The sequence below is a fragment of the Podarcis raffonei genome, chromosome 2 (assembly GCF_027172205.1).
Source record: "Podarcis raffonei isolate rPodRaf1 chromosome 2, rPodRaf1.pri, whole genome shotgun sequence".
In the NCBI taxonomy this organism is placed as follows: domain Eukaryota; kingdom Metazoa; phylum Chordata; class Lepidosauria; order Squamata; family Lacertidae; genus Podarcis; species Podarcis raffonei.
Window position 1 is genome coordinate 42,391,770 of NC_070603.1, and position 16,205 is coordinate 42,407,974.

The 16,205-nt window shown below is 46.0% G+C and overlaps 1 protein-coding gene across 6 annotated transcripts in view; it reads left to right on the forward strand.

The window, feature by feature from the left end:
* Nucleotides 1–16,205, forward strand: part of SHISA6 (shisa family member 6) — a 265,194-nt gene that overhangs the window by 51,218 nt on the left and 197,771 nt on the right. For all 6 annotated transcript variants that reach the window (XM_053376210.1, XM_053376211.1, XM_053376213.1 and 3 more), the window contains exon 4: nt 11,667–11,762. In XM_053376210.1, the coding sequence (XP_053232185.1) occupies nt 11,667–11,762 (96 nt within the window). The remainder of the gene's footprint in view (nt 1–11,666; nt 11,763–16,205) is intronic.

The window sequence follows — 16,205 nt, forward strand, 5'->3', positions numbered from 1 at the left end:
AATAGCAAAGAAAAAAGAAAAAGAAAAATCCATCCCTGCTCTGCTATTGACTTCTAATGTAGCCTTGAGTAATTGACTCTCCCATCCTCAGCCCCATAGTGTCCCCTCTCAGCAGCCTACTGGGATGCTCTTGATTATGCCTGTCACATTAACTAGATCAGGGGTTGTCAACCTGGTCCCTACCGCCCACTAGTGGGAGTTTCAGGATTCTAGGTGGGCAGTGGGGGGTTCTACGGCACAAGCTGAATCCTCCTTCCATCAAGCACTGGTGGGCAGTAAGGAAATTTTACCATCAAGAAAGATGCACTAGTGGGCAGTAGGTATAAAAAGGTTGACTACCCTTGAACTAGATAGTCCCTGAAGGGTTGGGTGATGCCAAGGATGGGTGGTGAGATGTGATAGTGAGCAAATTATAGCCCGTTTATGAAATGGTGAGCAAGTCGAGGTAGGGAAGAACAGAAGTGGATGGGTACATGTGAAAGAAGCAGGTAGCGAAGCAGAGGAAAATGGTGAGTGGAAAAGATCTGAGCATGACCATGTGCGGCATATAGGAAATATGTAATGCATGGTTCCAATTACATAAACACAGACCTCACTACAGTGGTACCTCTGGTTACGAACGTAATTTGTTCCGGAGGTCCGTTCTTAAGCTGAAACTGTTCTTATCCTGAGGTGCGCTTTCGCTAATGGGGCCTCCCTCTGTGCGTGCGCCTCCAGCTTGCAATTTCCATTCGCATCCTGGGGCAAAGTTTGCAACCAGGAGCAGCTACTTCCGGGGTAGCAGAACTTGTAACCTGAAGTGTACATAACCAGAAGTGCTCGTAACCAGAGGTACCACTGTATTAAGAGAATGTATCCCCATTTCTGCAGCTGCAAGCTCAGTAGGCATCTCCTATAGCTGTCAGTGTTCTCTAGTAATGGTTATATCACAAAAATGCAAAGTGATAGTGGATGTTGAACAGGGCTCGTGCATTATGCATGTCTGCAATATATTTTCAAAATCTCATATTTTGTTCTGGTTTTGTTGTTTTAATAAACAGGGTGTTGTTGTTTTTAACTCTCATGGTTGCAGGATGAAGGGAAAGAAAAGGCTTGCTGAAGGGTCAAAACCTAAAAGGACTTCTAGATGGAACATCCATGACCTACATAATTTCTTTTTCTTGCCTGTAGACCCTTTCCCCTTCTGTTCTTATAATTCTGGCATCTTTGTCTTTTACACTCTCTCTCTCTCTTTTGAGGAAATGATTCTGAATTCTGTGAAGTGCTCCATTATATCAAATATCTTATGCATCTTTGAATAATCTGAGTACAGTGGTACCTCAGGTTACAGATGCTTCAGGTTACAGACTCCGCTAACCCAGAAATAGTACCTCGGGTTAAGAACTTTGCTTCAGGATGAGAACAGAAATTGCGCAGCAGCAGCGCAGCGGCAGCAGGAGGCCCCATTAGCTAAAGTGGTGCTTCAGGTTAAGAACAGTTTCAGGTTAAGAACAGACCTCCAGAACGGATTAAGTTCTTAACCCGAGGTACCACTGTACAGGATTTGGTTAACCTTGCTGAAGAATTCAGAATTAATACTGTAGACTGCAGAGTATAATCACCCCAAGTTCTGTTGTCATCCCATTTCTAAAGGTGAGACCGGAGGAGGCAGAACCAGCATAGACCAAGCTGAATCAGTGACAAATCCAGTAGGATGGAGTCAGAATAAAAGTTGGTTGGTGTAGAGTGGAGCCAGAAAGAACATAGTAGGTTTGGGATGCAGGGTAGCAAAATCTTGAAGCTTCCAGCCTTTCAGACTTCCAATACTGGTGACTTAATAGAACCTAAGGTGTTTGACAACGCTACCCCCACCCTCACCCTTAGGTTGAGTTTCTGAAGAAGTTACTATATGTGATAAAGTTCTACCTTTTTGCCCAGTTACATCTGAAGAGCCACCAAATTGTTATTCTTTATGGCTTCCTATTATTCAGGTGAATGGAGAAGCCACAGCAAACCTTGCACTGGGGCAGAGGCTTCTCAGCCCAAGAGAGAGCCTTGGATGCCCCCATAACGCCATGTGTCCATTCTGTTCCAGTGTATTTATATAATTGCCTGCAATTTGTTCTTCAATGGAGCAGTGCTTTCTGGATCCTCTGCCTCACGTACCATTTCTTATCCAGGCAATCTGTGCTAATTCACACTCCCCATGTGTAGCAAAGGCGAAGCAGAAAAAGATGTTAAAGCTGACGGGGAAATAAAGTCCCTGCAGGAAAGGATGTTGCAGCATCCAGCCCTCTCTAGGCAGATCATTTTCCTCAAGCTGAGGTCATCCTTGGTAGTCAGCCGTGATAACAGTTTTGCCTCTGAGCCCCTCTGCACTTGAAATGCCCTTCCTTAGCCCTGGGGGATTCATTTACCATCGGCTGTGAGCTGCAGCTGTCTCTCTACAATCTCTAAGGTGGCTACGCTTGATTGACAGTATAAATAGATGCTCCTTTCCTTTCTGGGGCATGCAGAGAACCCACACCTTCTTAGGACTGCTTGTTTGTGTTGTTTGTCTCTCAAGTCACTGAAATTATCCAAACAATGGATGGGGGGGGAGCAGGCAGCTGAAAGCACAGGGCATCTCTTTCCTTCCCCTAAGGTGTCATTTTGTGGTAAACTCAAATTCAAGTCCTTCATAGGCACATACAGCCCTGCAATAGCAGAGATCTGTCTTGGAATGTTAGTACCCAAAGAGAGTTCACTGTTTTATAACCTGTGTTTAGGAATAACATTTCTGAAAGGTGGATAACAAGATGTCAGGGAACTGCCATCTGAGACTAAGGAGGTGAAAGGGCTCATGGAGGGTGAGAGAGACCATTCAGCGGAGGAGGGGACCAGCAGGGGGAGAAGTGGAGTTCCAAGGGAAAGTGAGTCGGAGGGAGGGCTCAGAGACACTTCAAGCGGGAGCAGCGGGGAGATTTCAGGACCTCCTGTAGGGACACCCACTCCTCGGCGGAAACTGTCACGCCGAGAGTCCAGAAGACGCGTTTCCGTTAAGGAGCTTTTATGCTGGAAGAAGTTCCGTAAACGCCCACTGTCCGATTCAACGAGCGATTGATGGAGTCATGTTTAAGGAGCTCCATCACAGACAGAGGTTTGGGGACTTAGCCAAACTCTGAGGGATTAGGGTTTTACGCACAAGCAGCTCATCATCCCATCACAGCAATCGGACAGTCCCTGAAAGCAGCTTGTGCAGAGAGGCATCATGAGTAACCCAGCCGGAGCCGGAGGAGCAGCAGGAGCTGGAGAGGGTCCAAGCCTGGAAGAAAGGTACAGAGTGTTGGAACTCCAGCTAGCAATGCAAACGGCGAGGCTAGAAGAAAGGAGGGCGCAGGATGCAGAAAAGGCAAAAGGCGCTACACTAGCAAGAAAGATGCCAGGAATGGTGCAGAAGTTTGGGGGGGACCCCAGGAACTACCAAGCCTTTAGGACAGAGATGCAGTATGCTCTTGAACTGCAGTTTAATGACTTTCCCGACGAGGCATCGAGAGTGGCGTTTGTGATTGGCCATCTCGAAGGAGGGGCGAGAGATTGGGTCAGACCCCTGATGGCAGGGAATAGTGACATGCTGAAGGACGCGAGGAAGTTTTTTCGCGCCATGGATTTGATGTTTTCCAGCGAGATTGAACAGGGGCTGGTGCGCAGACAATTGATGGCGTGCAAACAGGGGAGCCGATCGGTTCGTGAGTACTGGACTGAGTTTACAATGTTGATACATAGATTGGGGTGGGACCTTTCGGCGGAACCCATTCAAATGCTCTTTGAAGAGGGGCTTTCTTCGGCGGTGAAAGATGAACTTTCCCGGGCGCCCAGGGCGGAGTCTATGGACCAGCTGACCAAATCAGCGCTGACCATTGGAGCACGCCAGGAGGCAAGAGCCTTGGAGAAGCAGGAGGGGAAAGGAGAGCGTTGGAGGGATTTCCGCATTCCAGAGATTCCAGAACCAAGTTTCCCGCCAGGAGAGCCGATGGAAGTTGGAACAGCGCGCGCGCGCGCAGTTTCAAATCCCAGTGAAGGGAGGAAGAAGGAGGGAAAGAGCGCCAAGAAATGTTATCTCTGCCAGCAGCCAGGTCACTTTGCCAGAGTCTGCCCGCAAAGAAAGGAATGGCAAGGGATGGCTGGAGCTGTTGGGGGGAAGGAGGAGGAAGTCCAGGAGCCAGTAAAAGCCAACGCCTGTCTGCCTCTGTCAGGGCACTGCAGACAGGCCAAGGAGCAGTAAAAGTGCCCACTCCGGAACCTCCAAGACCAGCCCTAGTAATAGAGGTGTTGCTAGAGCTGGCAAACGGATACCCACTAAAGACTAAGGCGCTGCTGGACTCAGGCAGCTCCTGTAATTTTATGAGCAAGGAGTTTGCAGCTGAACACCAGATACAGACACTCCCTTTAAGCAACCCCCTGCAGGTCACCACGATCGATGGGAGGGAGCTGCTGGGAGGAGAAGTCAGCCTACAAACCGTCCCAATGGTTATGAGGGTGGCCAGGCACACTGAGAGGATAGCGTTCAATGTAGCCACCCTGGGAGGGGCTCCAGTCATTTTGGGAATGAGCTGGCTAGCGTTGCATGACCCGCTAGTGGGCTGGCATCAGAGAGTGGTCTCCTTTGGGTCAGCACATTGTCTGGAACACTGCAGAGAGGGAAAGGTGCCAGAAGGGGCAAAAGCCTCTCTAGCAGGGACGGAAGTGGCGGACAAAGGGAAGGTGCCCAAACAATACGCTGACCTGAGCAAGGTCTTCAGTGAAAGGGAAGCAGATAAATTACCACCGCACAGAGACTTTGACTGCCAAATTAATCTGGTCCCTGGGGCCCAGCTCCCCGTGGGCAAGCTGTACGCCATGTCAGACAGGGAAATGCAGGAGTTAAGGGAGTTTATTGATAAAAACCTGAAGAGGGGCTTCATCAGAGAGTCCAGAGCGGTGGGGGGGAGCCCAGTGTTTTTTGTGGACAAAAAAAACACGGATAAACCGAGATTGGTCGTGGACTACCGGGCCCTAAATGCCGTGTCAGAACCAGTGACTTTCCCCATGCCCAGGATTGATGACATTTTGACCAGGGTGAGGAAGGGAAAGATATTCACGAAACTGGACCTGAGAGGAGCATACAACCTGATACGAATAAAGAAGGGGGATGAATGGAAAACCACCATGTTCACCCCTTTGGGGGCGTTTGAATATCTCGTTATGCCATTCGGATTACAATCAGGCTCCGCCTGTTTTCAATCGCTCATGAACCACGTACTGGGACCTTTGCTCTACAAGAATTGCGTGGCCTTCCTCGATGACGTGCTGATATATTCAGAGAATGAGGAGCAGCATGTAAAGGATGTCAGGGAAGTGCTGAGCCAGCTGCAAGCAAACCAGTTGTGGGTGAAATTGGAGAAGTGTCAGTTCCACACCAAGGAGGTGGAATTCCTGGGGTACCGCTTATCAGACAAGGGATTAGCCATGGATCCAGGGAAGGTCCAGGCGGTGCTGGAATGGAAGACACCGAAAACGAAAAAAGATGTGCAAAGGTTCTTAGGGTTTGGGAACTTTTACCGTAAATTCATCAAGAACTTTGCCCACTTAACGGCTCCCATCACGGACTGTCTAAGCAGCAAGAAGAAATTCGTTTGGACGGCGGAGGCGGAGCATGCTTTTGAGGAATTGAAAAGGGCATTCGCTTCGGAAGAACAGCTCCTGCATGTGGATTTACAAAAACCCATGAGAGTGGAAACTGATGCCTCAGACCGGGCGGTGGGGGCGGTGCTGCTTCAGCCAGGGAGCAATAAGTCGGAATGGAGACCGTGTGCCTTCTTTTCGCGTAAGCTGAACAAATCCGAGAGGAACTACACGGTATATGACCGAGAACTACTCGCCATTCACGAAGCGTTCCGGAGATGGAGACACTTACTAATTGGCGCACAACATAAGGTGCAAGTGTGTACGGACCACAAGAATTTGGAGTATTGGAGAACGGCACGGGTGCTCAACCAACGACAAGTGAGATGGGCCCAGGAGTTCTCCAGATTCCATTTTGAAATTTGCTATGTGCCAGGTCCAGAAAACATCAGAGCGGACGCTCTCTCTCGCAAACCTGAATATTTGGAGGGGGAGGGAGCGCCGGAAGAGAGACATATTATCCCAGAGGACCACTGGGTGTGTGGTGCGGCCTGGGTGGGGCAAAGAGAACTGGTAGAGGGAACGGTAAATGATGAGTACGCCCAGGACAAGCTCAGAGGTCTAAGGAGAGAGGGAGAAGACCCCGGGGGTTTTGAAGAAAGAAACGGGGCATTGTATTACAGAGGGGCGCTATATATACCCGAAGGGGAATTGAGGGGGAGAGTACTCAAACAGCTGCACGACAATCCCACAGCGGGGCATTTTGGGCAACACAAGACCATGTGGTTGGTGACCAGGGAGTTTTGGTGGCCCAAGGTGAGGGAGGATGTACGGGAGTATGTGAGAAGGTGTGACCAATGCCAGAGAGCCAAAGGAGAAAGGCGGGCACCAGCGGGGTTATTAGAACCGTTACCCACACCAGAACGACCGTGGGAGGCGGTGTCGATAGATTTTATGACTGATCTGCCCAAATCCCAGGGGAAAACCGCCATACTAGTCGTAGTAGACCTGTTAACTAAGATGGGTCACTTTGTAGCTTGCTCACATGCAGTCACGGCGGAAGAAACAGCGAAATTGTTTGTAGAACATATTTTCAGACTGCATGGCGCCCCCTTGAGGGTGGTTTCCGACAGAGGGAAACAGTTCACGTCCAGATTCTGGAGGAAACTTATGAGCTTATTGCACGTAGAGGTCAACTTTTCGACTGCCAGGCACCCTGAGACCAATGGGCAGGCGGAGAGAGCAAACGGTATTCTCCAACAATACCTGAGGTGTTATGTCAATGACAGAGAGAACGATTGGGTCGAAAAGTTGGCACTAGCGGAATTTGCTTACAATAATGCTGAGAATGTGTCCACCGGGATGAGCCCCTTTTGGCTAATTATGGGTGCCACCCCAGGGCGTTTCCAGGGGAAGGAGGGGAAAGATGGAGTGTTCCGGCCGCGGAACTTTTTGTAGAAGAAATGGAAGCGATCCATCGTCAACTCCAACTCAACTTAGAAAGGGCCAAGGAAGAATATAAGAGGCAGGCAGACAAGAGCAGAAGGGAAGGTGAAACAATTAGGGTGGGGAGTCGGGTCTGGCTATCAACCCAAGGGTTGCCGTTCAAGGGGGGTTGCAAGAAATTGAGACCCAAAAGATTGGGACCATTTGAGGTCATCCAACAGGTCAACCCAGTGGCGTTCAGACTCCGGTTACCGAACCACATGAAACTGCACCCAGTATTCCACAGGTCATTACTGTCACCATACAGGGGGGAAGGTGAAGGGGTATCCACACGGGGGCCAGCCATAGAAGAAAGGGAAAGCCGCAACCATGTGGCGGAAATCATCGACTCCAGGTGGAAGGGTAATCAGGTGGAGTATTTGGTCGCGTGGGAAGGGGAACCGGAGTCGGAAAACACCTGGGTGAAGGCAGAGGAGGTCCGTGACGAGATCTTGATCGAAACGTTTCACCAAAGGTTCCCCAGGAAACCTCAGCCAGTAGCGAGGTTTCGGAGGGAGTACTTTGGCACCACCGACGATGAGGAGGAACTGGAGGGATTCAGGGAATCGGAGTTGGAAGGAGGAACAGACTCCGATGAGGAGGAGTACTTGGAAACCGGAGACAGCAAAAGGTGGAGGGAAGTGTTCGAAACTTCGGAAGATGAGGGAGGTTCCTTCAGGGGTTTTGCTCCTTCGCCTCCCGCAGAGGAGGGGAGGGAAGGGGGTGAAGGGGGCCCTGGAGGGGAGGTGGATGTCAGGGAACTGCCATCTGAGACTAAGGAGGTGAAAGGGCTCATGGAGGGTGAGAGAGACCATTCAGCGGAGGAGGGGACCAGCAGGGGGAGAAGTGGAGTTCCAAGGGAAAGTGAGTCGGAGGGAGGGCTCAGAGACACTTCAAGCGGGAGCAGCGGGGAGATTTCAGGACCTCCTGTAGGGACACCCACTCCTCGGCGGAAACTGTCACGCCGAGAGTCCAGAAGACGCGTTTCCGTTAAGGAGCTTTTATGCTGGAAGAAGTTCCGTAAACGCCCACTGTCCGATTCAACGAGCGATTGATGGAGTCATGTTTAAGGAGCTCCATCACAGACAGAGGTTTGGGGACTTAGCCAAACTCTGAGGGATTAGGGTTTTACGCACAAGCAGCTCATCATCCCATCACAGCAGAGCTTAGTTCAGCTCTAATAATCCCATTATTCTCGAGCTGGGAATATAAATGACATTTGCAACCATGGTTGTTCCTCTTGCAATTTACTTAGGGTGTGTTTGCCGTGGAGTGCTTCCCTTTTGAGCTGAATGCCCTGAAGAGCTTGGCTTTTGTTGTGTGGTGAGCAAAATATACATCCATTTGAGGGTTTGTCTGGCCTCAGATGGGGAGGGAGTCATTTTCCTTTGCGATTTAATTCCGTCTCTTGAAGGATAGCAGAAAGATGTGTGTGGTAACCTCTTCTTTTCCCAGTGTGGCACAGCTGTCTTCCAGAACTTCCTTATTTGTTTTTTGTTTGGTGTGGTTTTTTTGGTTGGGGGTTTTTTTTGGGGGGGGCCTTTTGAAATGAAAGACAGAGAGAATGGAATTGATCTCAGGAGATCCAACCATAGCAATTGGAGCCAGCCCAGTTGTGAGTAATAGGATAGACCCAGGAGATGCAACCTCAGTCAAATAGCACTGTAGAAAACCACTTTACTCTCTATAGACACATTAAAAGAGCTGGGCAGCTACTCTAAGTTGGAAGAAGAACGTGCCAGTCCATTTAAAAACAATAACATATAACTTTCATTGTAGGGCAGCCTTGCATGCTCTATAGTTAAAGCTGGAAGTTTCCTTAAGGAGGTGAATTAAAAAAAAATCTAAATATTCACATTCTAAGAATCCACATGCTGAACCAGTGGCCACTTGTCCATAGAAGATAGCGGAATATCACCACCTCAACCTCCCCATCAGAGTGTGCATGAACTAACATACATGGATGTGCATGTGCAAATGAGAATGTGTGAGAGGTGGGAAGAGAAAGAATGGTGTATCCTTCTAAAAGATCCATGGAAAGTCACAACAGGTTACAAATAACATCCATGCAAAGAGAATGGGAGATGGTGTTGGAGGATAAGGCATGTTGGAAGAGCTTTAATTTAAAATGAAATGCAATGGAAGCCTTGCCCATGTCTGGATTTTCATTTTTTCATATGATTGCTTCCTCTGCTTCTACCTCTTGGATCCCTTTGTCTCTCACAACATGGCCAGAGGCAGAGAGCAGCAGAAGCGATTTTTATTTTTTAAAAAACCCCTATATAATACCTGCTGCATTTGGCCCTCTGGTTCCCCTCCCAGCCCTTCAAAGTAAGTGCTCATGTACCAAAGCTTTACAATGAAAAGAATGGTAATTGAGGGTTAGGTAGAGAGGGATATATATAATTATTGGAGCATATCCTCATATGACGCTTCTAAAGGAATATGATTTCAGCTAGAATGCATGTAACAAATGATGTTTCACAATGACCCTTTCCCAGGACTCGCAGGTGGGCAAAGGGATTTGTGGAACCAACTGATTTATTTCCAGTACTGTATATCTTTGCTCAGTTCTTCTGTTTGACCTCCAATCTACCTGGTTGTTTGGGGGTGGCTGTGGTTGCAGGGGTTGGGGAGGGGAGCAACAAAACAGAAGCCACAGTATTTTCTCAAAATAAAAGCTCACTGTAGTACTTGTCATTTATTCCCACTCCCATTATTTCATTTAGTCAATTAGTAATTTAGAAAGGTTCATAAACCTGTTAATCAAAAAGCTCTCTAAGTGGTGTGCATAATGAAATTGTAAACAATATGCAGCTGAAATTCAGATAACAAATATACATAAAATAATAATTATTAAAATGCAGATAAAATCATTAGAACATTTTAAACAAATATAGGTAATGAAATTATATGCCTGGGTAGGCTTGCTGATAGATTATGGCTCACTTGTTCGGGTCTCCACACTGCTCCCATCTGGACTGTGGCATCCAGAACAGTGGTTGGGATGCGGTGATCCCTGAGCCAAATCTGTTCCTCCAATGGTCTACTTCTCCCATCATTTATAGCCAAAGAGTAAAATAAAAGCATGGGCATAATCATGACTGTAGTTATGGGCCTCCACCCCACCTCCTTCTGAGTAGGGGCACTCTGTTAAAACTTATTTACTGGGGTTCTAGGATCTATATATCATATCTGCTTCAAGGAACACAATAGAGAAAGTGCCCAGGAAAGGGAAGATGGTGTTTCTTAAAGGGAGCATTTCAGCTCAGTCAACAAACCACAAAAGATGTGACTGTTCTGGTGTCAAAATTCAACATGAATGTTGCCCACAATGCAGCATCAATCGAACACAGCCTTCACCCAACTAGAATATGTTTTGAACTTAGAACCATTGGCCATGCTGCCTGATGGGAGTTGGAGCTCCCCCAGTCTTAACCTAGAACTCCCCCAGCCTCATCACCATTTTGCCCTACCCCCAACCCAGGGAGGGCACCACTGCTATGTTTCTAGAACACATCTGAGCCAGGAGAGACTGTGCACATGTTGAACCAGTGCCTCAAAGCAGTAGAGGACTGAAGCTGAATCCTGCTAAGACAGAAATGTTGTGAGTGAGTGCTTCCCAGCTCTGAGAATTGGGAACTTGTCCTTCTGAAGGAACAGGTACAAAGTTTAGGAGTTCTCTTGGAACAGGGTGGGCTCCGTGGCAAAGAGCACTTATCACCAGCTTTGACTGGTGCATTACCTGGACAAAGATAGCTTGGCCATTGTGACTCATGCACTTGCAAGTTCATATTTGGACTCTGCAATGCATACTATTAGTGCAGCATGGATAGCTCAGTTGTTTAGAGCATGTTGCTGATGATGCCAAGGTTGCAGGTTCAATCCCTGCATGGGGCAGCTGATTATTCCTGCATTGCAGGGGGTTGGACTAGGGGGTTGGACTAGACCTCAGGGTCCCTTCCAGCTCTACAATTCTGTTATCTATTTGGCACTTCTTTTGTGGCTAGTCTCTAGAGGCTGCAGCTGGTGCAGGATTCTACAACCTACATAGTGCTTTGCCAGTGCTAAGGGATCTGCTGTGGCATAAAGCCAGTTTTAAGATCTTGTTACTTACATATGAAGCCCTAAACAACTCTGGACCAGATTAAGGCTGAAACCAGGTTAGCCATACCACAGTCTGGTGATTGTGAGCTTGTGGCTTTTTTACTAGGAGCACCAGTGTTGCGGTGCACTCACTGGTGAAATGCAAGAGGTCCAGTTTAACTGGCTTTTGAAGACATACCTGTTTACACAGGCATTCCCTCAATCTCTTGACCCAGTTGCCCTGTTTTAATTGCTATGGATTTAATGGGATAGTTTTACTGTATATTTTTAATCATGGATGTTTATGTTTTAATGGGATTGTTTTATTGTGTATTTTAACTGTGCATTCTCTGTTATAATGTGTTTTAACAATGTTGTTTAGAAGCTATCTGTGCATTAAGTGGAATAAAAATTAACAAATAAAAAGAAATGGATAGTAATGTGACATGCTGTTTCTCATCTTTCCTTGACAGGTCACTATGGAAAGGATATTTATCGAAGCGGAGGTCCAGATTTCCATAATTTCATCTCCTCTGGGTTTGTCACGTTAGGAAGAGGACACAGCAAGGGTACAGTGGAAACCATTTTTTGCTAAATAGAAAAGATGGGGTTGAGTCAGTCTCTCACTTGGAAGTTGGTTTGTGTATGATTCCAGTAAGAGTGTGGAAGATCATTGGTTTATGCTGGAACATGGAGTTACAAGTTCAAAAAAGTGCCATTGGTGGGATCTTAAAACCTGTAGAGGGACAGGTGGCATTTTGGGCCAGGGAGAGGTATAGACATGAGCCAATTCTGTTTGCAGTCTGACAGGATGCAAAATGCCTTCCTTGCCACCACTTCCCAAGAAAACAGAAGGGAGTGTAATGCCACCATAGCCATGGGATAGAAAAATGAAACCATTCCAAAACTGGGATGCTGCCGTAGAAGCAGAGTATGCTCCACTTATACTGTACATGTGTACCACATGGGGGGAAAATGTTTAGAACAGATTAAGCTAATGGTTTGGTACAGATGCAAATAATTATGAGCAAATCTAACAGAAATGTCTCATGCACAAACCCCACTGAAATTTCATAATAGGGAAAAGGTTTTGAAGCTCCAACGGCTGTATTACACAAGCATATGCATTCTTATACTTGCCGAAAGTTATCTTGCAATTCTTCCAAGGCCATCTAGCTAAAGTTGGATGTATGGGGACGGGGGTGTCCTTATTCCTTTTATACAGCTCAATGGGAAGTGTTTTGATGTTGGACTAGGGGCTTCCCTGGTCAGGTTGTCTAGCAGCCTTGGGAGCTTTGTTTTGTTTTGCCTTGCTCTGCTTTGCTGTCCTCTTGAACACACCACTGGGCTCTCGTGCACCTGTCCTTTAGAGATGTTTGCTTTGGCAGTGCCTTCTGTGGTTCACTTGCTCTTTGCTTGTGACATGGTGCAACCCGGACTGCACAAACTGGTCTTTAGAGTGCCCATGGATTCATGGTCCAGTCAGGATTCATGGATCAATCACAAAGCAGATCACTGGACTACATGGCCTTTGTTCTCCTCTACTTCTTGTCCCCTACACTTTCAGTGGGATTTCTGCATGAGATGCTCCTTGTAGATTGTGCTATAAGGTTGCTGCTCATATTATTCACTACATCTATTGAATGTGCATCGGCATATTCAGTATAACAGGAGTGCACTGTATTCAGATATATTTTCCCCAATATTATAAGTATTTTATAAAGTGATTTCCTTAAGGGTCATATATTTTTGTGTGTCTACGTAATCAGTGAGAGATATAAAAATAGATAGATATATAACATACACACATATATAATATGCTATACAAATAAGAAAACATGTCAGTATCCATATTCTGCAATATGTATGTTCTGTGTAACATTATATGTATATGCAGTACAATCCTGAGTGTGCTGATGTGGTTATGTCAAACAGCAAATTATACATGCCATATGTACCATCTAGCATCATCCTGATGCTCACAGCTAACATTCAGGAACTTGTTGTTACTGGGACCTTGATGACTCGTCTTTTAATCACTCTGTTGCCTATTTGGGTGGGTTTTCCTTTCAATATAGTGTGAATTCTTATTTTTAACTTTCTTGTGCACATTCTGTTGCCTTCAGATTGTTGAAGAGTGAGTTAGTCTCCTCGAAAGACTTGAGGGGAGAGACGGGCAGCCTATTCTGTGCTGGGCCACCCCCTGGTTCTAAGACACAGCTTCTAGGCTCACTGACCACCAAGTCTCTTCCAGGGTCCACCTCACTCTGTGGCACATTAGCGCATTGATGGTGGTCTGTACTGCTGGGCAGGCACAAGCCACCTTGATAACCCAACATTGTTTCCTGCTGATTCACTGTGAGATTGTTGTACGTTTATATTATAGATGTATATGGATATATTATTTCTACAGAAACAATGTACTGTATGTGGAAACATGCTGTTTCATATATATCCATCCTTGTTGCTGTTGTTGTTCCCATGGATGCTCACCATTCACAAGTTGTTAAAAAGAAAAAGAAAAAAAAACCACACCTTTATTTTCCTGACATTTCTTGCTGTTTAACTCAATGGAAGAAAACCTTTCTCTACAAGTGTCATCCAAAAGCAGTATGAGTTCTGTGGAACTGTCACAGAAGAACCAATATATCTGTGTATTGTCTGTGTTTTGTGTATTCAAATAAAGTTTCCTGAGGTGGAGGCAGAGCCCATAGGATTATGCTCTCCCTTTGGGCAGGGTGGTATGCAGACGCGCAGCACAAAATTGAGAGGGAAGCGAACACCACATATGAACCAGGAACTAACCTTCAGAAAAGGGACTTATGTAAACTTCCTGTGAGCCTGCCCTTTCAAGGATTTCATTGGATGGGAGACAGGTCAGACAGGAATGGAAAGCACAAAGCACTGAGTTGAAGGTAGTAGCCACTGGGACCTATAGAGAGATTCCCAGAAGCATCTCTTCCTTTGTCCCAGGCTTTTCCAATTTTTTCCCCTGCCTGGCTACATATTATTGTCATTTCCACTACTCCAGAGGAAGTTACGGGGGATTTTTGCTTAGATATGCAGGCCTGGTTTGACAGGGCAGGAAGGCAGAGGGGAGAAAATGGAGCATAAAATTGATAAGTGATAGCGGCCATGTGCAAGGCAGGAAAGTGGTGAATGAGCTTTTGCTATCTAGCTTTATCCAGTTTTGCCAACTCTCACTGTTTAATTAGGAGCCTTTCTAGAATTGATTTCCCCCTACAGAATGCTGAATCTTCTGCAGTAATGTAATCAATTACAACTATTCTTTATTTTCAAACATTATTTTAGAAAAGCAACTTTCAGGTTTTCCTAGCCAGTGAAGGCGGCTTGGGAAAAATATTGTGTGCGAATGCTTAAATAAAAGGAGCTGGGTTTATTTATTTATTTTAATACACTCCCCAATCCTAAATGTGTTTACTCTGAAGTAGGCTCTACTGAAATGAATGGGACTTGTCTTCCAAATAAGTGTCTTTCAGATTGTAGCCGAAAGCTGTGCCTTCACTATTTGAGCTGTTTGAGACTTGGCAAAGCTCTTTGCATAGTTGTGCCTTAGTACGTGGCAGCTTTTCATCCTGTGTCCAGTTGGTTTGGCCTTTTTTGATTTAGATTAATTATTTTGAATGTTTACAAGTGGACTAGCTGTGTCTTTGGCCTGATTCAGCTATGGCATTTCTTATGTACTCAGCAATACTTAAATGTGTGTTAATTTTTTTATTTTTTTAAAAAAACTTTTGCAAGTGAAGATGCACTGGTGGGCTTGAGGGATGCATGTCTTCTTAACCCATTAATGAATATTGCTATTTGCATGCAAGAGCCATAACTATGTATACCTGTTTCTCGCTTATCTGACCCATCACTGCTTTAGATGTTGTAACTGCAGGCACGTCTCTTGGCATGTGTGTACACACACACACACACACACACACACACACACACACACACACATATAAACACACACACACATATAAACACACACACACATTTGGACCAAATCTGTTGTACCAGCTGTAATATGTCAGTAAGTTTACCTGTAAACATAGATAGTTCTATCTAATCCAGCTTAATTGCAGCTTCATGAAATAAGCTACTATCATTGCAATTCCCTGATATAACTCCCTCTGAAAAATTGCATCTTCATGTTATGGCTTTATCACTGGTGGCTTTACTTCACATCAGTGTATTGTGTTTAGTACTGTGTTAATTGGAGCTGTTTGTGATCTTGCGTTGGTTTTTCTTTGCACTAGGGTACATGTGCTCTCTCCCCCCCTCCTCCCACTCTGAGCTATCCTTTGTGGTGTGGTTGTGCTGCAAGTGCTAAGTATCAATTCACTGGGAGATTGTTTGGGGGTGGAAGCATAGGTACATGATATGCTATACCACTGAATACCAAATAGGTGATTTGAGGTTTTTGACATTCCGTAGATTCCTAGGTTTTTGACATTCCGCAGGTTCCTAGGCTTTGGTGATTTATTTTTCTGGTATGACACTCAGCTGGATGAGTCATCTCAGCCTCACATTTCAGTTTATAAAATAGTGGCAAAGCATATTCTCCAAACTATGGGATGGGAATGTGCTCTTGTTTCAGCATAATCAATGAGAGCTCTCCAGCCATAGGCCTACTCATGATGCAGGAGCTCCCTGTACCAGGATCTTTTCACAAATGCTTCACACACTGTTCCATTCCTTTGTTAAGTTTGCTTGCACTGCTTTCATTCCACTGAGAATGTGCAGTACAAAATAACATCCACTTAAGGGAGTTTACCCTGCTTTTGCCAGATGCTCACCATTTATGTATCAAGGAAAAATAAGCACACTCTAAGCAGTTAATTCACATGGCAGTTGTCTGTGCAGATGTATAATCCATTTTTCTCAGTCTACAAGCAAAGCCACCTTCTTTCTAATTATCAGGCACAGTTCTGACATAACTGCAATGTTTCCCACTATGTGAACAAGCCTGCCCTCAGGCTCATAGACCCACCTCCCCTCTC